General features: G+C 40.1%; 1 protein-coding gene and 1 long non-coding RNA gene across 4 annotated transcripts in view; one reads left to right on the top strand and one right to left on the bottom strand.

The window, feature by feature from the left end:
• The window catches only part of LOC106956479 (uncharacterized), a 27376-nt gene extending 15997 nt beyond the window's left edge, over positions 1–11379 (bottom strand). Inside the window, exon 1 of the long non-coding RNA XR_001426779.1 lies at positions 9661–11379. This is a non-coding gene — a long non-coding RNA (uncharacterized LOC106956479). The remainder of the gene's footprint in view (positions 1–9660) is intronic.
• On the top strand, positions 2505–20731 carry vegfab (vascular endothelial growth factor Ab). 3 transcript variants are annotated; one of them, XM_015047353.1, is made up of 8 exons: positions 2512–3473; positions 5747–5789; positions 6694–6890; positions 8361–8437; positions 11386–11418; positions 15275–15349; positions 16923–17066; positions 19139–20731. In XM_015047353.1, exons 1-8 carry the CDS (start codon positions 3420–3422, stop codon positions 19158–19160), a joined length of 645 nt encoding a protein of 214 aa, XP_014902839.1. In that variant the 5' UTR covers positions 2512–3419; the 3' UTR covers positions 19161–20731. The 3 variants fall into 3 exon arrangements, with proteins under 3 accessions (XP_014902841.1, XP_014902839.1, XP_014902840.1); XM_015047354.1 differs by lacking the exon at positions 15275–15349 and having other exon boundaries at positions 2659–3473; XM_015047355.1 differs by lacking the exons at positions 15275–15349; positions 16923–17066 and having other exon boundaries at positions 2505–3473.
• Positions 20732–23322: the final 2591 nt, after the last annotated feature.

Below are 23322 nucleotides of genomic sequence, written 5' to 3'. Positions count from 1 at the left end.
TGTACTTAAGTACAGTAACGAAGTACTTGTACTTCGTTACTTCCCACCACTGATTAGCAGCAAATAGGAATCTAAATCATACACCACCTACATCATTAGCCAGCTATGTTTTCTTTGTTTCCCTCCTCTCAATTTGTGTGCATCACAATTTTTCTTAAGAAATAGGTACTCCAGTCACTTCCAGTCATTTCCATGGCACTGAGCCATTAAAAAAGAAAAACACCACTGGCTACAAAACCCAAGTTGTCTAAATAATTATTTAATGAAGTCATGCTCTCATAGTGGTATTGCAGTACTGATTTCTCTCTTGACTCTCAGTAGATCTGCCTTACAACTTTTCTACATAATTTGAAGCTGGACAATTTTAAAATTCGTCTTCTAGGATGTGAGGCTTATGTCATAATCCGTTACTGTCTGTCACCCATTTCCCTTTTTTTTTTTTTTTTTTTTTTTTTTTTTTTTTTTTTTTTTTTGTCATTCTCAGGTAATAATTTTAATGAAGGTGCATTTCCGGGCTGTCTGATATGGCGCATCCCCGCTAGCCTTCTCACTCCTTCCGTTTACTCTCTCCCCGGGATGTCTCAGCTCTTCCCCCTGCAGAACAAAGAGGATGCGGTCAGACCGGTCAGGTGGCTCGTCTCTCTCCCGACCGCGAACACCGGATGACACAGAAAATCCATTCGACACACAGGAAGTCACGACGCGCTTTCCGACTGCCTTGTGCGCCAGTGAGGAGAAAAAAAACTCCGGACTTGCGTCGCGCGGCGGTTTCAGGCAACGTTTTGCGACGCACGCAGCCAATTAAGCTACGTGTTTGGCGGCCACACACTCTACCCTGCCACTGCCAGCTCGGACTCCTGCTTTCATGGAAAGAGAGGGTGAGGCTGCTGAAGGCGCGCAACGAGGGGTAAAGCCACAAGACTGGAAAATATCCCCCCACCCTGTCATCAGCTGGAAGTGGAAATCAGAATGCTGTGGCGCTCTTGCTGCGACCTGAGCGTCTGAGCTCTCCTAAAATTAGATTTCACACAAATCAATGAAAAACAAAACCATAAAAAAAAAAAAAATCAATTTCGTTTGTTTCCAACGGTTAACTTTATAAATAAACGTCCTTGTCAAACTAAAACCTAATTTATTACGGTCTATGGAAACTGAGTGGTGCTTATCAACGCATCTTAAAGGGATAGTTGTGAATTTCTGAAGAAGTTCTGGTGATGCGCTACAAGCAGGTAATTTCCTACCACCAGCAGATAATTCGTGGCAACGTGACGTCAGGGCGTCATCCCTCCTCACCCTTTCCCCCAATTCCCCCAGCACCCGGCTGGAGGGCATGAAGACGACGACTACCACTGGTTTAAAGGTAACGCATGTGATAACGCGCTAAATCTTAAATGCGCGCATGATATATTAAAGAAAAAAGGACGCAGGGCTTTGTTGCTAATTGGCAACACTACGAAAACTAGATAACAAGTTCAGGAAAACGTTGTGTTTCGGGTCAGTTAAAAAAAAAAAAATAAGAATAATATTTTTTTTTTAAAAATGGCGGCCCACACACCAACTCTGACTGATCATCCGGTTTCATTTTAACCCAATTGTTCTACAGCGTCAGTGCGACTATGGGCGGTATAAAAGAATAGCCTTTTGCCCTCCACCATCGTACGCATGCGCAAAATGTTTTGACGTCAACAATAACATGCGACGGGAATATTGCTTCATTTTGTATGAATTCATATGTTTCGGTCTCAACTTTATTTCCCTTATAATCTTTAGCTTTCTGGGTAAGTAATAGTTCAATGGAAACATTGAATAGTTTTCATATTGTATTGATGTAAATGGCATTAAGATTTTTGTATTTGGAGTTGTTTAAAGATGGCAGAAATCCAGATGAGTTGGTCCAAGACCTTAAAGGTATACAGCTCAGACAGAGGTCAACACTGAAGCACTCTAATGTCATAAAAATAACTCAAATCTCAAAACCATGGACATTTCTGAACTTTTTTTTTTGTTTGTTTGCCAATATAAGCATGACAATGATTGAATAGTGTTTGCGTAAAACACTAAACCATTGGGGAACATTTGGAGATGTCCATATCCTGGCTTCTCTTGGACTAGCAATTAGCTTTTTACTTCTGCGACCAAGTAGTCTAGATAAGAGACGTCATCTGCATGTTTTCAAAAGTCAAATTTTAAAACTATATCTTTATTGCTTCACATTTACTTTGAGGTGAAACGCTTCAGACTTTTCAGTTTCCCGTATTTGTTTCATGATCACAGGACGTGGTCTCTTTAATTATACACTAAATTTACAATTGAAGGTCTAAGCTAAGCAATTATATGCCCTATCAAAAAAAAATTACATCAAGGGTATGGTGGTATTGAAATATCTCAACCACAAAATGAGGGTGCTGCTTTTGTGCACCCTGATTTTGTGGTTGAGACCACAAGGCATTATCTGCCTTTTGTCACGTACAGATAATGTATAAAAAATAGAGCGACGCACCTGAACACACGATAGTTTTTAAATAGCTTTTGCTTGTGATGCTATCACGCGTTCAAAACCTTCAACTAAGACTCAGGAGCCCAATCGTGCTGTGTCAACACAATAAACACAAGACACCACCCACTTTGGAGCCTCCTCCAATCACCCGGATGATTCTCTGACTGAGCAGGCAGTGCTCAGTCAGAATGGTGAAATCGAGAGAGGGGAGAACACGCTCAGTTCCCCTGCTGACCCGCTTTAAAGCGTAATGACACAGGGATAAAACACCCGAAGCAATTAGACTAACTTTTTTTTTTTCTGGGACGATATACAGTCAACGATCTCTTCTTTTTTTTTCTTCTTTTTCTTTTCATTTTATTTTATTTTGTCTATCTGCCTTACCGGGTTTCTCTGTGAACGTCAAGCGGCTCCACGGCTTCAAGTTACAAATATAGGAGCAAGCTGCAAGTTTCTAATGGGCAGACCCTTGGAGGCGGCTGGCCCACAAGCATGGGATTATTCGTCAAATGTGGCGAGAAAATAAGGATCTGCTGCGGAACGATGTGAGACGTTGCGCGTCTTGGATTCTCGCATTTCTGGATATCTTGAAAATCGTTGGCAACAGTTGAGAAGAGAGGGGATTACTATTATTATTATTTTATTATTATTATTATTATTTTATTATTATTATTATTATTATTTAAAAAAAAGATTGTGTGTACGTTCATATTGCTTCAACCTTGGGACCACCAATGGATTTACCCCTCCCGGCCCCTGTTTTCTGATATTATTATTATTTTTTTATTTTTTATTATTATTATTTTTTTTTCCCTCCTAAAGAAAGTTTTTTGCTTGATAACAAACAGCCGCATCGGCTGCTGAAAAGTTTTGGAAACCTTCGCTCAGCCCTTGCTTTATTTTGGACTGGATTTCCAACACCATGAACTTTATTGACAGTTTGACACTATTATTTTTGACGCTGTCAGCTGTCAAGGTGAGTGTGTGCTTTTCCTAATGGAAGGAGTGGAAAATACATGCACTAGTCATTGCTCATTAATGTGTAGCTTTGCCCTTGTCTTTCGTCTGTCTAGGTCATCGTTCATGTTTAAACAAGCCGAAATGTTTTGTGGGAGCTCATTACAAAGCTGACACTGTATAAACCAACCCCAATTACTCGTGGGTGGCTCGGATCATTCTTTTCTTGATTCCTCTACAAATGCTGCCCATTTTGTTTTGTTTTGTTTGCAAATTTTGTTTTTATTTTTTTCTTTTAAGATTATGTTGTGAAGTTTGACGAAGGGGGTGGGGGTATATTGTAGGCCGGCTCCAAAACCACCTTGAAGATATTATTACGCTTTAAAGGCGCAGTGGCTCTATTCTGAATCAGGAGCAGGTTCACTCCCGGTGGCGGCTTTCAGAGTGAGGCAGACGCGACGAGAAGCTTTCTATATAATCGTTAAGCAAAGGAAAAGAAGAAGAAGAAGGAAAAAAAAAGCTGGACATTGGGGGTTGCGCGTTTTCTCCGCTCCTTGATTAGGCTTTAAAAGATCATTTGCGGCGGCGTCCTCGGATTTCCTTTCTCTGAATATCCCTGATTTCGCTCCAGAGTCTTGGAAAGACTCCGACTAATACATATGGCCGAACTGCTAATTTATCAACCGGCATATCTTCACTCAGTTAAAGGGTCTGTGTTCGCAGCTTGACACCCTAATACAGTAAATGTGGGTGTTTAAAGGGGAAGGTTGGGGGGTGACGATGTTGGAATTGGGGGGGACTCTCTCTTTCTCTCTCAGCCCACAAGGTTGGACCCTCTCACGCCACCAGAAAGGGGGCGGAGCCTGCATGCGCACAAGCCGTTTCTCCCCCCCCCCCCCCTACACTTTTCATTAATGAATTGAATCTCATTGAGCGCATGCCGGTTGAGCAGGAGCAGCTTCTCGTGTAATGTTGGCGAGGTATTGCGCGAGATGAGCGGGCGTTTTCTATGTGATCAAAAGAGGTGGAGGGGGGGTTAAAAAAAAAAGGGTGTGTATGCCTATATAGGAGGTGACAAAACCGTACGCGTAACGAACAAATGGAAAGTTGCCAGAAAGGGGGAAAAAAAAAAATAAATCCTCTTGCCCCTCTGGTGTGGTGACAGCTACACCCAGAGAGGAGCAAGCAGACATTCCCGATGGTTTTTAATGGCAGCGGTTATTACAACGTGGTTCGCTGCGGAGCCACACATTAAAAAAGGTTTGAAAGCTGAAACCAAACCTACAGCGATTCGGAAGTTTATAAAGTTTTGCCACGTAGTTGATGAGGCAGAACTTCCATGTGGCTCATTATATCTTCTGCTCAAAGAGTCCACTTAGCTCCATAAGGAAGAACACCCTGCGGCAATATAATAGTTAATAAGCCCTCTAAACAATAGGAAAATGTGTTTGGACCAGGGCTGGTCATAGATTACTTGGGGCCTTGGGCAGAATTTTGACTTTTTTTTCCCCCTTGATTTTGTTTATGTTGTGCATTTAACACGCTTAGTTTCATGGTTTACTAGCAGTTAATTCAACTGTACCAACTGTAAATAAATGGCTTTAAATTAGCGGTGGAGAGACTATAAGTCTCTCTGCTCTTCTCATTTTGCCCTCCAAAGTGCAGCCTTTCCGTGAAAGCTATTTATGTTTTACTCAGTAACAGTAACTGTTGTGCATTTGTCTGGTATTCTATATTGTGACTGAAGCTAAATTTTCCATTTCCGTTAGAGGAAATTTAACAGAAAATCAACATTTTGAAGATGTAAGTGAATTACGGGCTCTCAGCAGGAGCATAGTTTGCTTATAGTTTGGTCTGGCTCTATTGAAGATGTAAGTGGTGTGACTAGGTGTGATTTTCAACAAAAGTTTTAGAACTGAATTTAAATTTTGACTAAGAATATCAAATTCTAGAGGTGTTTTTCTAGACTAGATAAAAACAAGGACTGACCAACCTTAAAAAAATAAAAAAAGATGTGTGCTGATGTCCGTGTAATTCTTGGCTGAATTTTGTTTTCTACTTAAAAGAATGATGGCACACAGGGTACAAAACAAGGACTTGTCCCCAGAATTGTATCCGGTGTTGCTTTTCTATTTTAGCAACGTTCCACAGAAATGTCAAAATGCAAACATGTTCTTTCTCAGAATTGGATAAGCAAAGGGCAATAGCAGGGTCATTTTCTTTCGGAGTTCTTGCACAATCTACTGTAACTAACTGCAATCTTTTTTTTCTTTTCTTTTTTCCTCCTTGCAGAGTGCCCACATACCGGAGAGAGCAGAGAGAGGTCCACATGACGGTAGGTGTCCCACAGGGCACCGTGGGAATACAGTCTGTGCTGGGCTCTCTGCTGGCTCGCAGCCAATCACAGAGGGCTGGTTTGAATTTCACCTTGACATTAAAAAGGAAATTATCGCCCCCTACTGGAATTCCACGTAGCCTGACCCTTTATGTCCCTGAGATTTGTGTCTTCAGATTTAGCTTTTCCTTTCCTCTGTAAACCAGAACAGTTAAACCTGTAAACATAGTTAAACCTGTAAAACTGTAATTTGTGGCGTCTAGTCCCACTTGAGGTTAACCTGGGAAAGTGTTATGGTCACCAGACTCGTTTATAGAAAGGAATGTCACCCTCTTGGCTCCAAAAATTTCATTTTGCACAATTGCCAGCATTGCCCAATCTAATTTGAACAATCACAAGCCAGGCTTCATGATATTGCTCAGACACAGCATGGTTGGTTTAGTTTCCCTGAGGGCCAGTGGCCTCTGGGCTGTTTCAGCCTCAGTTATGGCCCCCGCAATGTTTCAGAGGTGTTGTCAGTCCGTTTGCTAATGTCTTTCACAAGATCAGGGCTCCTGCAAAGACAAAAAGGGAGGAGGGGAGTAGTTTGAAGGTGAAAAAGTTGTTATTGTATCTCTGTAGTATGTAAATGATCAAAGAGAGCAGAGCAAAGAGGTGATGTTTAAGTCTAAATTGTAGCTATATAGATAAAACAACTCGTTAATGTTTATGATCAATTATGTAAGTGCTTGTAAAGAGGGGCAGTTCGTTTTTTTTTTTTTGTTTTGTTTTGTTTTTTTTTCTTATATAAACCAAGTACTTTCGAATGCTGTCCACTGCACAACATGCCTGCGTTTTATTCAAATTTCCAATCAGATGCGTGTCCTCGTTTATAACTCCGATCCTGTTACCTGTGTCTCCCCAGTGATCCCCTTGATGGAGGTGTACAACAAGAGTTTGTGTCAGCCCCGAGAGCTGCTGGTGGATATCCTGCAGGAGTATCCAGAGGAGGTGGAGCACATCTTCATCCCGTCCTGCGTGGTGCTGAAGCGCTGCGCCGGCTGCTGCAGCGACGAAATGCTACAATGCACCCCGACAGCCACCTATAACGTCACAATGGAGGTCAGCATTCGTATGCGCAACACCATCACGTCAGAGTTTTAATTGCCAAGCAGTTTGTCTTAATTTTCACACTAGAGACTCTGAACAGAAAGGCCCAACAGAGCGTGGCATTTAGAAATCCCCTTTGATGCGTCCAAGTGCGTAAAGCTCAAAGAGCTTTTCAAAATTATATCCTTACATAATCTGAATTAGTCAGAATTTGTTTCTGAAAACATGTAATTGATGTGGACAGTTTTGGTGTGCATCAGAACTAAAGAAAATGTGTTAATAAATCCTTAGAGGAACAGTTTTTTTTTTCCCCATCAAGACTTTGTACCTCCTGACTCCTGCTCTACCTGGTACCAGTTAACAGACTTTCTGGAGTGAGGTTTTTTAAAACTGTCATTAGTAACTGTACTGTTATCGATTATAGATAGATTCCATTTTGCTTTAAGTTTGTAGAAACATTTTCAAGCTAGCGTCTCATGCAAGAAAGATTCCCTAAGTTTATTAAGTCAAAACGACGCAAAAGGAAACAGTTAAAGTTTGTGCAAATAGAGGGTGTGGGCCTGTACTTTCAGATGAGACTGAAGACTAAATATGTCTCTGCGTTCAGTTTTAGAGTTTCTGTGCGAAGGTTGCGTTAGCCGAAGCTGGTTAAGCCTAATCAGCTGATCGTGAGTCCACCGGGATAATTTTCAAACAACGCCTGAACCGGGAAATCACCAGCTTAGATTATATTGCACAATTGACATCGCGTCACAAAATCCAAAAGTTCATTCCACTCTGGCGGACTTAGAGTGGACTGAAGTGGAGCAATTGATAAGGCGGATTTATGCAGCGCACAGCAACTTAAGTGTAATAACTCGGACTTGGCGAAGGAAGCGCAAGAGTGGATTGTATCTGTAGTTAGCGTCAGCTAACACATTGGGGACCTATGAATTGCTTTAAACCTCATACTACTCGGATCTATTTGCTTAAATGACATCTCTCCACTACAGATTAGAAAACTATTACTGATAACATCACAAACCATCACATAAAACAATCCAACATGTTCTCTTAACACTCATAACATCTGAAGTTAAAATGAATTTTAGGCTCAGACCAAAACTTTGTGATTTACCCTTAAAGTTATTTAAAATTAGTGATCAAATTACAAGAACTAGTCAGACCTCTTGAATTGTCTCCATGGGTCAACGCTTTCAACCATCAGCCGCAGAAAAACACCCCCACATCATGATGCTGCCACCACCTCCACAGAACAGCAGTATTTATTATTTATTTACTTATTTTATCTAAGTTGCACGCAGGTGAAATGTGCTGAACACAGATATTCTGGTTTGTCTCTGAAGAAAATGTTAACTTGTGCTTGTTTTAACTTTCTATGTTTATCGTTGCAACATAATGAAATGTAAAAAACAAAAAAAAGTTCAAGAAATATGAAGTACAGAAAGTAACTCTAATTAAAATCTCTCTCCTCTTTTACAGATTAAAAGAATAAAACTCCAAAGGCAACAAAATGACATTTTCATGAGTTTTACAGAACACAGCGCATGTGAGTGTAGGTAAGAAACCTCGAACACACAAGCACTCGCACGAACGAACGCACGCACACACACACACACACACACACACACACACACAGCATCTCTAAAAAGCAAATCACTGCACCATTGTGCAGCAGAGTCAAGGTCAGCCAAACACGTCATGTTAAGTCATTGTTTACAGGTTGCCCCTGACACATTCAATGTATGCAAATCATCCAGATTGGTATCTTATCTTGCCCTCTTCCACTTGGCTGGGCCTTTTTAAAGGAAAGTCCTGAGCAGGTTCCAATATATCACGGCCGACGTCTTGCCGAGTTTTGAATTTATCATCTTTCCACAGCATAGCTGCGGCTCTGTGGCATGTAACAGGTCCTGCCTGGAACCACACGCCATGGCTTGGACCACTGTGGTTATGTAGGAGTCTTGTTCTTGGTCACTTCCTGAGCCATAATGTCAGTCAGAGAATTGCACAGATGTTGCTTCTAGTGCAACCAACAAATGGTAACAGTTAGAGATGGCGTAGTGTATCAGGAGTTTGGTCAATGGCTATTGGCTGGTGCAGTTAGACACAAAGGTTGTGAAGGGCCTTTTCAATCAATTAATCAAAATTCATTTGTATAGCACATTTCAGCAGCAAGGCATTTCGAGGTGCTTTACATAATTAAAGAAAAAAATAAGAACAGCATGTGACATTGAATAAACAGTAAGAAAGAGAAAGATTTTGAAAAAAAAAGAGTATTAAGGAGTATTAAGTAACATAAGTGTCTTATCTTAATATAATCATTAATTTGAGAAGCTTAGCAAATCTTCCATTTAAATTGAGGTCAGTAAACTCAAAAAATGCCTTCCTGCTTCTTTTTATTTGCCTATTTCTTCTGTCATGTTTTATTTGCTGTTGTTCATAGAAAGGACTGTGTTAATGTTAAAAACAGAACACAAGTGTTAAAACTGGAATAATCAAATCTAAATGTGACAAAAACTGGAACAAACGTCAACATCTTCAACTAATGAATAGCTGTGTCCCCTCTAATCATTGACAGAGCTCTTTTCTGTCCTTGAGTTTCTGTTTACTATTGAAGACTTTTTTTTTTCTCCACATTCTGATTATGATGGTAGTAGGGGTTTGAGTAATGACGCAGCAGCTCAGAGGGGACATGCATCGTCCTCCCATGCTACAGAAAAATCTGAAAAGAAAACAAACAACGCAGGGACACTACTGACCAAGGCCCACAAAGTTACACAACTGCTGCTCTACGCCCCATGTTTGCGCAGTTAGTTCAAACTGGAGTCTGACTTTGCCTATGTGTTTGTCAGAAATCTCATTGTGAATAACCTTGAACGGTGGGCGTCGCCATTTAGATGTATGTTCGTAACGATCCACCTGGAGGTGACCTAATTAAGTGAATAAAAAATAATAAGAACTCCCACCATTTTTGGTTTGTACAACAACAAACCTGTGTCATATAATTGGATGCATGTTTTTTTGAGTTTTAATAACAAATCAGAAAAGTCAGATCATGTTGTATCTCTTCCATTTTCGGTTAGATTCAAAAGGGCTACTGCTATGGTTTTTGTCTCTTTTATTTCTTAAAATCCATAGGAAAAAAACCCCAAAAAACATTGGATTCGGGATGTCAAATTTCAAAGAAAAACAAAAATCTATATTGGCCAAAAAAGTTGGTGGCTAATATTTTAGTTCTTTTGATTTTAGTTCCTGCTCCCCTAAATGAAGAAAGCATCATTTTAGATTTTTGATTATCATTCCTCCTCTATCCTCCTAGCTCTTTAGATATACATTTATGACCTCATTGTACAATCTTCTAAAAGTCCAACAAAATCACAAAGTAAGAAACAGATTTATTTCAATGTCAATTTCAAAAGATTTCTTTTAACTACAACAATTTTTCTAACGATTTAAAACCTAAAAACAGGAGCAGCAGACAAAATAATGAATCTTTCGCTTGGATTCACAGTACAACCAAGACTTTAAAAGCCTTTAAAGAAAATGTACTTTATTTTATAAATACAATAATAACTCAAATTTTCAGTGTTTTACAGCTTTTTTAAGTGCGCCACCAAAAACCCAATGCCATAGAAGACTTTTTTCATTTCATGAAAACATTTAGCAGACAACTACAAAATATTAAAGTCCAAGTTTTAATTGAGCGTTTCCCATCTTATCAACATTATGACTCTTCAAACTGTTCAAATTAGTTCCTTTAAAGATGGTGCAGAAATGAACCAAGGTCAGAAAAAGAATCTGGTAAATTTTAGTGCAAGTACATTTCATTGTGTTCCTGCAAGATGTAACACTGGCCTTGCTGAAGCATCCAGACACAATAACCAGATAGTCTCTGTCTGATGCAGGAGGCGTCGCCCTCTAAACAATGCACATGCTTACATTATTTATCCTTAACTTATTCATCCGATGTACTTGAAATGCGGGGATCTTGCAACAGTTTGTCAAACCAAACATTGGCCAGGAGTCTGGGACCATCTCAGGGGAAATACTGTTTCCTAACTTTATTGGCAGACGGCTGCCTGGGGAGGTTGCCAGCAGAGTTATTGCTCCACACTCTCTTATCGGCAAGACCTGTCACAAAAAAGTGAAACAAACCTCTTAGTTCTCAATTGTGGACGTGTTTGTAGGTATGTATCCGTCGACAAACGCCACACCCGCCTCATGCCCCCCCAATTCCCGTGCCTGAGTCTACAGTGATCTGCTTTGTTTCCCAACTGCTTTGTTTCATTGACCAAGTTCAGTGAAAGGCATTTGAAAGTGAAAGCTAGTTTTAGCACCGTTTCTTGTAAATGTCATGGCAGTGATGTAACGTGATTTGAGAGGATTAATGTGTGTCAACCCATGCTGAAGTATAACCTCGATGGTTTTGACGCGCATCTGTTCACCAGCCGAACAGGCAGAGCTCATTGTGTCCTAACGTCGTATTTCTGTTGCTCCCTTTCAGGTTAAAGACAGAAGTCCGAGAAAAGAAAGAAAAGTGAGTACTGCAGCTCTCTCTGCATGGAGATTGGGACATTGCGGGAGGGGGGAATTCAGGTCTCATGTTGCTTTGCAAATGATCCCTCTCTTAATCTGTGTAACTACACTCTACACTCTCAAGTGATGTACCAGTTGATTTTTCCTTCCTTCTGTCTGCGTATTGCAATGCTTTGTCAAATCCAACACAAAACACTCCATAGCAATAATTTACACTCAGCGTATACGACACATAGGATCATCTGGGATCAGCATGCTGTGTTCGGTTGATAAATGCTGAGAGTGGTGACTGAATCAACAGGTGAATGACTGACTTGATGAGGCCATTGCCCCACCAACACCTTTTCCTGACTTTCCTATTGCATTTTTATAATCCTCCTCTCTAGCCTCAACCTGTTTACATCCGACTTAACTTCTGTTCCTCCCGCTTCTAATTGCTCTGATATAGATAAGTGTTTTTTGAAGTGCTGTTAAGCTGTTTGGTTCATGGTCCACCTTTAGTGATACTGCCTGCCCCACGCCACACGAGTCGCCGCTCTAACGGTCATTAAGGCTCTTTAATCTCCCTCTGTGGGTACTTGTTAATATTTTTCCACTGCACGGCTGTTGTTGTCGGCCATATTTTGGTTTTTATGTTGGGCTGTCTGTCATATAGATAAGGCTCAGATTTAAGACCTTCTCTCTGACCTTGTCTCAACTGTTTACAAGTCTGTCATTGATGGTGTGCTTCGACAAAGGGATGATCCCGGGGGTCATTCAACTTCTGCTTCTGACGCTTTCAGATGTTCTTTCTTGTTTTATCGCCGCATGCTAGCCTCTCCTGAGGTCCCAGAGTTTGTCAGGGTGAGTCATCCTGCTGAGGTTGTGAAACGAGTTAACTGTCAACGTCCAACTAGGAAATCAGACCAGATGAAGAGGAAGCCTTTACATGTGCACACATCCTGTTTTGTGGACCGGTTAGTGACATATTTACCATCCTGTTCCACATTCTGGTCCAACTGGAGGCTTCCGGACCGTTAATGTTACCTTGTGACTAGAATACAAAGTGTTTCCTTGAGCAGTTAAAACTAAATTTGTGATTTTGCTAGCAGAAGTGCTTGCGGAACATCGATACTAGCCTTGCCTTGTTTTGCCAGTCGGCGCTCTACTTTGTTCCAGAAGAAAGTTCATCACAGACATTGGATGCGATTACATTAGACATCCACAGCCCTCAGAGGAATATGCCTGGCTTTTGTAAACTCTCACTTTTCCTCTAATGTCTCAGTGAGTTTAATGGTCGCCGTTCATTGTGAAATATTTGATGAAAGAGATGAAATCTAGGACACATATTCATGAGCTGCAGAAGATGCGTTGTAATGAATCAGTTCCTCAACCTCCTATGAAAGGTCCTCGTGAACAAAAATTGCTTTGATTTATGATCAACCAACATTCCAGTGAGGCCTCCGTAACACCAATTACCAACTGTTTGAATGCTAACTACAAGGCTAAACTTGTTGAATAGAACGCTGCCAAACATTACCATGCTAATGCTGTCACGTAGCAAGTTCTCACTGTGCCGTGAGCATGGCTTCGCGTCTTTGTGGCTGGTGTTAAGTTTCCCCTCGAATAAGGCCTACATTGCCAATCTGTTTGCGGTTAATAAGCAGAACGAGAGATGAAAACAGGCAGAAATACAAGAAAAAAAAAAGTTCTGTTTGAATGAAGTAAGATGATGGCAGATGTCCAAGGATAGCAATAATCAGCTTTCACCTGTGCATCAAACATTTTGCAGAATTACAATTCATTCTCCTCATAAAAACACGCACTATTGAGAACAAAGATGTTTGTATATTTTTGTTTCAGTGCTTTGAGATGTAAAACTATGGGGCTTGATTTGATGTAGCTTGTAATTCAGAGGGACATCATGCAAAAAAAAAAAAAAAAAAGTGTTGTACCCACAGAACCCATCTGTGGCAACTGACATCTTACTCGTTTTGTTCTACTTTCAATCATAACCGCCTCTGAAGAAGCTCCCGTTGGCTGAAGTTCAATGATCTCCTCTGTCTTCACTCAAATTAAGTCTGGCGTGTGTTTATAGCATTTTATGTGGTGCATGATGCATCTCTCCACTTCAGAGAGATGCATCACTTTTTACTTTTACCTGTTGCAGAACAAAGTTCTTTCTGGCCCTTTACATCTCATACTTCACAATCACTCAAGTTCAAAACACCTGTAAAAGTCCTTATAGGTTTTACTTGGAAATTACAACCATGCCCACTTCAGATTTCTGACGATCAGACACAAGAAAAAATGCCTCTGCCCAAACCACAGCTGCATTATTTAAGTCATTTTAGTTTTGTAGTCCCTCTCACGCGGTAATGTCTCGTCTCTTGCCGAGCAGCATAGGCCTTAAGTCACCCAGCTATCTGGCTGCTGAGTGACTGTGATCGGTACGTCACTCTTTCAAACTGCTAAAATGACTCGTTTCGACAAAAATCAGGTGAAACAGAACTTTGACTGAATGTTTTTGTTTGGCTGTGTTTAGATAGAACATACAGGCAAGTACTATCAACAATCTATTCATTTTTCTTGGCGAAATAAAGCCAAGGATTATAAACTAAACAACTACACAAAAAGCATCCATTGATTCCCAGTATTTGGAGGGTTGTGGGTTCATATCTTGATGTGGAAACTTGGTGGCAAAATCTCCCTTACAGAAACAGAGTTAAAGTTTTCCTTTTGCACTTCATAAACTATAAAGCCTTTAACGTGTCTGCCGTGATTTACAATAACATGAGTTAGTGACTGAAATTGTGTCTAACTCCAGCTTGCGCTTGTGAAACACAAGGGGCTGAGTGCGTAAAACTGCGTGTAGATACTCAACAAAGTCTTTTGGACTTCATGTGAACACATTCGTGAAGCAATGCACGTACATGCCCTGTTTTACAAACATACTAAACAAGTCTGCTTTGCATTCCAATCTTGACCCATGAGTGATTACATATATATTAAATCGTGAGTCATTTGCATATAAAAAGCTCTGTTAGCATCAAATGTCAGATATATCAATGAACACAACAGCAAAGACAAAGCACAAAGCCAGTGAATTTGAAACTAAGACACCAAGAGGAAAGATAAAAACTTCTTTTCACTTTGTCAAATTTAAAAACACACGGTGTAATCAATATGTTGGGAAGATTTTCCCTCCACAATCTCCCTTGACAAGTTTTAGTACGTTGGGAAGAAAAGCGCACTCGTGATTGTTGTGCCCACGCATCGTTTATGCATCCAGCCCCTTGTGTACGCTTGATAAGCACACTTCTGTTTGTTCTCATTGTGCCCCATTCTGAAACAAGTTGAATCGGCCCTAAAGAGTTGACCCAGATAATGTTGAAAGATGCCGTTTTGGTGAAGTCCAAGCCTTTTGTCCTCGATTCATCCGGTAAATTTCCGCCTACGGCGAAGCCTCACAACCGTTAATTGGTTTCACTCTCTCCAGAGTCATTGTACCATTTTATAAGACCAATCATCCCGGGGAAAAAAAAAAAGGCCTTTGAAGCCAAGCTGGACAATGAAATGATTTTCTCACAGATAGCACATTATATTTAAAAAAACAGTGGGATGTGGCTAGATCTGGGTGTGTCTCTTATTTTACCAATTTCAAGGAAAGTACGTTATCCACACTGGGATATGCCTTTCCTCTTATTAATACAAGCAGAGATTTCTCATTCAAATCGAATCATTTTTCTTTTACCATCATTCAAAAAATATCAATGTTGGCTATAGTTATCATCAGTTTAAGATGTCAGCGTACCAGTTCATCTTTATCGCCAGTCTCTCAGGCATTTCTTTGGGTTGTTGTCCTTTTTCTCTTGCAGAAAACCCCGGACAGGCAAAGGCAAAGGCCTAAAGAGAAAGCGAAAGAAAAACCGTGACAAAACAATTCACGATGCGTATGTCAGCTCCGCCTTCTCCACCTACCTGCACCTGAGTGTTGCGCTTCTCATAATTAAGCTAATTTGGGAGGAGCTCTTTTGCCCTTTTTAATTTTGTGCCATTTAATTTATCCGTCGGCCATATCAGTTAGCATGTCACTTCTGTGTACTGTCCTAACATTGTCTCGTCAGTCATGCTTTTCATAATTCTGAGAGCACATGTGTCTGAGCTGGCCTGTCTGCCGGGTATTGCTGCTAATGTGTTCTTGCAAAGAAATTTACACATAATACACACAGGAAAGAGTTTGTCATATCCGATCTTGTAAAAATAAGCCATATAACCCATGTCACCGTTTCCAAAAACACCAACTAATTTGTGCAGAGATATTTGCAAGCATGTCACACCTTTATGACAAAGACTAGACCAGTGATTGGGATCAGATTCAGCAGCAGAAACCGGAGGATCAAACACCTTGTTGGCTTAAAAGATGAATAGGGATGCTTAAGAAATCTGTAATAAGCTGATTTGAAATGAGCTGCTAGCTGAAGGACAGACCTTTTCCTACAGCAGATCACAGGTCCACCAGCATGGCTTTAGACTGCCTCATATTTATCTGTGCTGGGATCAGCGAGATTGTAATCATGGTCCTGTCTTCAGTGTTGAGTCTGTGTCGCTTTGCTGTGTCTCTCTGCCTCTCTCTGTTCTTTTCATCTTAAAAAACTGTTTTTGTTGTCCTGAGCTTAATGCTGGTACATTTTTATGTAATGTGAAGATATGAATGATTGCTATCTATTGCCTTTATTTCGTTTCGTTTTTTTGTTTTTCCTTTGATTTGTTTGGCAAGTACAGTTTTTTCTTTTGTTTGTTTCCTTGTTACCTACTTTTGTGTCTGAGACCGTTCAAGTAATTCACTTTTTTTTTTTTTTTTTCAAAAAAACTAACATAAAGATGACCTCATGTTTCTCCAGTGCAGATATTGTGAACATATTCTGTCTGTATGTTCGGTTGTTATTTGTACACTGATGTCAGTGGAATTTCTGAGCCTTATTCCGAAATGTAATTTAAAACCTTTTCCGCTTCTGTTTTTGAGTCTCATGTCTATCTGTGAGAATCGCAGTTTTCAGTTTTACTCAATAAAATTGAAACGTTCTTAATGGTGCACAAAACAGACCCTTGAGTATTCTTTATCAGACAAGCGAGAGCAAGAAGTGTGCTGTCATTTACCTGCAGCTCAGTGCTGTTACGTGTCATTCTGCTGTGCATGAAATGGTCTAGAGCTTCGCTCACTGCATGTCTAACCCAACTTTTTTGTGAGTGGTTCGATCAATGTGGAAGGGATGGGAGATGAGGTTTCATTTTTAAAGCTTGATTTTTTTTTTCCTTTTGCTTGCTCTGTGGGAACCTGTGTGCAATGCTGCCAAAAGTGTCACATGCAGGGATCCCTGGCAGTGGCTTGGAGGAGCAACTGGGGCATTAAAAAAAAAAAAAGGGTTGACCTTAGGGCGACCTGTCGCAGGTGGTAATAGTATCCTGTTATAATCTGCCTCTCCCTCTTCCTCCCCATCTCTGTCTTTGTCTCTGTCTGTCCAGTGTCTGTGAGCCATGTTGTGATAACTGCGCAGAGAGGAGAAAGCGTTTGTTTGTGCAGGACCCTTCAACCTGCCGGTGCTCCTGCAAACACACAGTTGAATACTGTAAAGAACGCCAGCTAGAGCTCAACGAGAAGACCTGCAAGTAAGCGCTGCTGCTTTAGCCGAAGTCAACTTTAGCAGATTGCCTTTAAACGGAACTAGAAGACATAGATGGCTTTTTTTTTCTTAAATAACACAACTAACTAAACATTCAGCTGTGAAACTTGTAGCAGCTACTGTAGTTGGCTTGTTACCCCCATTGTTTCCATTGGACGCAGTTGCATTGTATTCTGGGTACTTTGTTGGTTTAATATCTCGGCCAGAAATCACCTCGGAAAGAGAGCGTAGCAGCTGTTAGACCGCGCACATCGAATGAATTCAAGCTAAATATCACGTTTCTGTGGTACACGTCTATCTGGAAGTTATGAAAAAAACTTTCCCCTTGCTTTCGACTTCTGAAACTCCTGCAGGGAATTTTAACAGCCCATGATCTATGGCATTGTCAATGCTGTCATGCAAGATCCAGTCAGGAAAATAGATGGGATTGTCCACATGTTGCATAATGAACCTGCTGATGGTCTGTATAGTTTTTTGTTTGTTTTTTTGCATGGCAACTCTTCTTACAAAGGGAGAACCAATATGGACGTGTTGCACAATTTAGACTCATATCCAGCTAAGACCCACGTAGAGTTCCCAAATGGTTTTGCAGATACGTTTGCATTTAGTAGAGCCAAGAGGGTCTCATACAAGAAGCTCATTGTTTGTCCGGTCCCACTTCGTTCCAGCCTGAGCAAAATACATTATGGGGCCCACATTCACATGTCGGCAGAGGGAGGTGCCCCCCAACTGCTTAATCTCTCTTCATCCATGAAAGAAATTCTCAGCTGATTCCACCAACGTAGTGGATGTTCCAGTGTGGAAGAAAAGTTTATTTTAGTCGAAATGGTGTTTCCAAGTCCGACTTCTTGTTCAAGTCGTTCCAAAGACTCAGCAACCCCGCGGAAAGTTTTGGTCAAAACAGAGACGTAGACCAGAGTGGATGTAACCGACACAGACATCAGAAATTCGTTGCAACTGCGCCTGGTGTTAACAAGGGGTTAGACTTAACAAAGCAGTGGAGCATTGTACCTGTGTTGCATGTCGTTTCCTTTTTCTACATCTACACATTTCTTGTATCATCTTTATAAGTTTTCTGACTTAAAGAGAGTAACATTTTTGACTGGTGTAGCTACAAACCTTAAACCATATTACTGGTTAGTGGCAAATTCTGACCATGAAATACTGTGGTCTAACTTTGGGACGGAGTGCTAGAAGTAGTGATAAAGTGTTAAAGTTTTCAATGAGGAAACAAAAGCTGTTTCCTTTAGTGCCTGAAATCCTTACGAGCTTGTTGTACTCTTGGAGAGAATGACGTCGTAGTCACATCATGTGTTTGGAAAAAGCGGACGAGAAATTAGATCTGCTCATGGTATATTAAACTTGTTTGCAATAGACTGAATTTGGTACTAAAGCGTCACCCTAGAAACTCCAGAGATCTAGTTGGAATTGAATCTCACTTCGCCGGCTTGCATGGTAAACAAATTCCTTGTGCCTTACGGGATTCGTTCATTTGACATTGTTGGCATTGCATCATATTCAGTTGGTAAATTATGGCTTTTAGATATAGATTGACGAGGAGCTTATTTGTGATTGACAAGCTGCTGAGCTGTTAGTGTGTTGACTAGCTTTAATTTCTGTTCTGGTTGGTAAGATTCTTTTTTGACTTATCACCTCCAGTGGTACAAAATATATGTTTTTTTCTTATCAGCCATTTCGTCACCATGAAGAAAATTAATATCACCATGTTGGTGTAAAAAAGGACACTTATTTTTTAATTTTTTTCAAATATAGCAGTGATGGGTCTTTTTTTTTAATACAACGACCAAATGCTAAACCACTGCTTAAAACCAAACAATAGCTGCTCCAAGTGGCCAAATAAGTTGTCACAGCTCTGAGACATTTAGTTAGTGATGCAAGCTTGAGGCATCACTATCTTTTCACTTTCTGATTTTCACTTTCTGAATTCCTGTTGTAAAGGCACTTGTCTTCTTGTTGTTATTCTTCGGCTATCTTCCCTTTGCTCTTAACTGTTTAACTGATGTCCTTTTTTATCTTTTGTTGTCTCTTCCTGTTTAGATGTGACAAGCCGAGAAGATGAGAGAGGTGCCAGCACCAGATGTACAAGATGAAGGAACATTTTAAAGATATTTCACAGCACAGCACTTTGACCTTTATACCCTAAGCTCTTTTCTTTGGAAAGCATTCCCCCCGGACTGACAGAACAAAGAGAAAGACTGAAGTTTCCTCCCTCTGTATATCTGTGTGTATATAGATCACATTAAAAGAGAAAAAAATAACGTACAGATTTGTTATGCTGCTACAGAAACAAATAACTAAACCCACCATTTGACTAAAAAGCGAAGTAGCCGTCATGTGGTTTTGAATTTCTAACAGGCTTTCGATGCAGATGTGGTCTTATTGTCAATTCGTTGTGCGAGATTACTTCACTGGATACGAGTCTACTGTGGTTGTACGTCAGTCATAACAAGCAAAACCTCTAGATATATTTAACTTCTAAAACGGCGGGTGAGACTGAAGAAGGGTGTGCTTTGCTTTGTGAGATGATGGTTGGACTTTCGTCGGCTGACACGCTTGGAGAAAACGGACACGACAAACGGGACAGCGGACGGAAAGATGTCCCTGCTCAATAACGCTTCCCTCTGAGGACATTTGCAGGACTCCTGTGGACTCTCGCGCCAACGACACTGCGCTCGGACGGGACTCTAGAATGACGGTGCCATATACTTTCAAAGGGATACTGGTCGTTGATATAGCATTTAATGTTTTGCGATGTGCTACAAGAAAACCACTGAAAATATCCTATATACTGTAGTTTGATTCCATTTGAAAACTGTGCCTGACACGATGTACTGAGAAATCCTTTGAGTGCTTTTTAAATTATTTTTTTTTGTTTCCTCTTCAAAGAGGAGATTATCAAACTTGTTTTCTTTATGGAACACTACAAATTCATTGATTATACATCGTCTCTGTCCTTGTACATAGTCAATATCCCTTTATGCCATCGTCCATTCTAGATAATTTATAATGTTATAGAGTATTTTTCAGTATTCAGTCGTGTACACATATTTAATTTTGTCTATTTATGTATGCTGTGTTATGTACTTGTAGCTGTCTTTTTTTTCCATATGCGTAAGGTCACTGATGGTTATGCTCAGCATGGAGGCTCTCTGTGCTTTTCTATAAAACCAGTTTTAAAAAAAAAAAATCAAAAATGATATGTTAACATTCCCTATATGGATTATTTGTACTGCCTTACCAATGACATCTCTATTTCAAGCCCTTGTCATCTAAGAGGGGGCAAGTGCCATGTAGAGTTTTAACTTTGATGAGTGTGTCTGGTATGAATGTGTGGTCGAATGAAAGTGTTCACCTGCCGGTAGGAGTTACTAAATTGTATTTAAGAAAGTAACACGTTTGTGTTTTTGTTCATTGTGCAAAATGGAATTACTCTACTACAATAAACTACTGCTAGCAGCTAAGTACACACTACCATAGCACAACCACAAATTTAAAAAAATTGGATCTCCATTCTGACCGCCATCAGTCTTAGAGCCTCTATTATAAGATATTTTTTGTGTCTTCTACCCTTTTAACATGTTTTTTTTTTGTGCCTATGTAAAACAGTAAAGCATATTTATTTTCAAATCATATTGTTTTTATATAAAATAAGGAAAAGGTTGCAGTGTTGTGAATGCTGTGTTTCCATGAGAGTTAATTAGACCACAGTTTGAGGATTTTATTTTCATAAAGTGCTACTTACGCAACTACTTGGATTCTCTGTTGCAAATGTAACGCGGAAGACGGCGAACCAGAGAAAATAGATTCCTTCACCCTTTCCATGACCGACAGGCGTTCAGCCATATGAATAAACACGCACTTTGACAAAGTGTTCAGTAATTTAATCGGTTAAATCAAATATAACAAATTATTATGTAGTGCAATTTAGAGGAAAAAAAAAAAGAAGAACCACTTTGTTGGCTGGTTCGGTTGCATTTTAACTCAAATAGCAACCAAAAGAGCAAATCCATGCATGTAGGCATCTATACATGCAGAAGACAACTCAAGCCAAGCATCAGAATGGGGAAGAAAGGGTATTTAAGCAACTCTGACTGTGGCATTGTTGTTGGTGCCAGAAAAGCTGGTCTGACGATTTCAAAAACCACTGGTCTACTTGAATTTTCACATTCAGTCTTCGCTCAGCCATACAGAGAATGCCTTGAAAAAGTGAAAACATGCAGTGAGCGACACTTGTGTGGAAGGAGGGGCCTTGTCTTGTCACATCTGTAAAGAAAATTTGTATTAGAGTACAAAACACTGGCAGTAGCTCAGATAACCAACCAGTACAACACCCCCCCATTCCCCACAACACTTCGAACCTTCAAGCAGATGTGTTACAGCAGCAAAAGACCACAACGGATGTCGCCGCCGGACGCCAAGAAGACGAAACTGACGTCCTGACTCACTGCTGGCTCAGCGAAATTGTATGGGAACAGATTTTCAAGGCAACAATTGGGAAAACATCATCTCAGCGTCCGTTGATTTAACCTGCAACATATACATGGAGGGATCAGTCATGAAAGGATCGATTCATTCAGCCTTGTACCAATGCTCAAGGTTGTTGGTTGTGCAACGGTGTGGATAATATGTTCTGGGCACCTGTTGGGGCCCTTAGTACCAACTGTGTAATCTGTTTCTATTAACTGTCTCCATCGCTTTATGGCCACATTGTATTATCCTACTTTCAGCAGGATAATGCACCATGTTACAAAGCTCAAATAACCCTATGCAGAATTTCAATGCACTCCAGCAGCTTCCATAAACAGCAGCTCACAGTCTTGACTGGGGGTTGTGGTGCCATGAAATGTGGTAGTGAAGACGGAAGTAGGATCCAAAATGCTGAGAAGACAGTGAGTAAAGGAGAATAATTTTATGAAAACTGATAAAACGAGAACTTGAAGGAGAGGTGCTTAAAAATTGGGCCTGCAGCTGTGAGGGGAGAGCATAAGGCAGGCTGAGGGAGAGAAAAAGAGAGAGCATCAGGAACTGGGAAGCAAATCTAATCATTACAAAAACGCCTCAAGCACAAGAAAGGAATAATAAAACGGATCTAAATAAACTAAGAATGAATTAAAGTAAAACAAGACACAAGACTGATCCAATCAAAATAAAGAATAGCTAAAGCAAAACAAAGATAAAAAATGAGCAAAACTATAAGCCCAGAAAAACCCCCAAAACAACCCAAGATCCTGAAATACAGGGGAATAAGAAAACAACCTCATGGATGTGCAGTTGAAAATTTCCCATTAACAATTTAATGCAGTTCTGTCAACATGGACCAAAATACCTGGTTGAATCTATACTACAACAATTTAAAGGAGTTCTGAAGGTGGCAGGAGATCCAACCCAGTACCAGTAAGGTGTACCTAAAAAATGTCCTGTGAGTCTAGAAGACTGTAACTCATAAAGAGCTAAGAAAAGCAAAGCTCTCTGTCTTTGAGGGACATTCTACCCTGCATCTCCAGAACCAGAACCAAGCCACGTTTTGTTTTTACGGTGAAAAGCAACTTTAATCTGGAACAAACTTCCAGAAATCCGCAAAACAGCCGAAACACCAAGTTCCTTTAAATCAAGGCTAAAAACTCACCTGTTTAAAGTTGTCTTTAATTAATAATAACTGGAACTCTGAAATTTGCTCGATGATTTTGATGATGGCATTTGACAAAATCTATTGTCTATTCCTTGTTTCACGATTAGCTACTGTATTATGTTTTCATGGTGTAAAGCACTTTGTTGCTGAAATGTGCTATAAATGAACTTTACTTAATTTGGCTTAACTTAAGTTTTAATATTCTGCTTCTAGGTTCATATTGTTCAGAGAAATAGAAGACTAGCATTTAACAACAAGGATTTTAAAACACTTTCAAACATCTGACTCCTAATCCTAAAACTGCTGCTTCTTAATGCTTCTTTGTCCATAGACCGCAAAATTATGTGATTTACTAAACTCAACATATTTAAAAATTCCCAGAATTGTGTGTCTGATTATCTGGTAGTCATTGTTTTACTTTCAAAAAGCACACTGTGGTACAAACTCTGTTTTATGGTGTGTGCTTTGTACTTAAAAGTCAGATTTTCTGGGTTTAAAGACAGAAATGCAACAAGAACATTTAATAAAATTTGAAATTTATAGAGGAGATCACAAAGCAGTCCCAGGTTTTGTCTCTATTATGGCTGTGAGG

This window comes from Poecilia latipinna, unplaced genomic scaffold, assembly GCF_001443285.1.
Source record: "Poecilia latipinna isolate Pla-1442-1.1 unplaced genomic scaffold, P_latipinna-1.0 Scaffold822, whole genome shotgun sequence".
Taxonomy (NCBI): domain Eukaryota; kingdom Metazoa; phylum Chordata; class Actinopteri; order Cyprinodontiformes; family Poeciliidae; genus Poecilia; species Poecilia latipinna.
This window is presented reverse-complemented; position numbering and strand designations above follow the sequence as displayed.

What these genes read in the sequence shown, in the direction of transcription:
- vegfab (XM_015047353.1), top strand. Translation starts at nt 3,420, where the DNA reads ATGAACTTTATTGACAGTTTGACACTATTATTTTTGACGCTGTCAGCT. An exon ending in AGAGAGAGGTCCACATGACG is followed by an intron (nt 5,790 to 6,693) that starts GTAGGTGTCCCA and finishes GTGTCTCCCCAG; the next exon opens with TGATCCCCTTGATGGAGGTG. An exon ending in CCTATAACGTCACAATGGAG is followed by an intron (nt 6,891 to 8,360) that starts GTCAGCATTCGT and finishes CCTCTTTTACAG; the next exon opens with ATTAAAAGAATAAAACTCCA.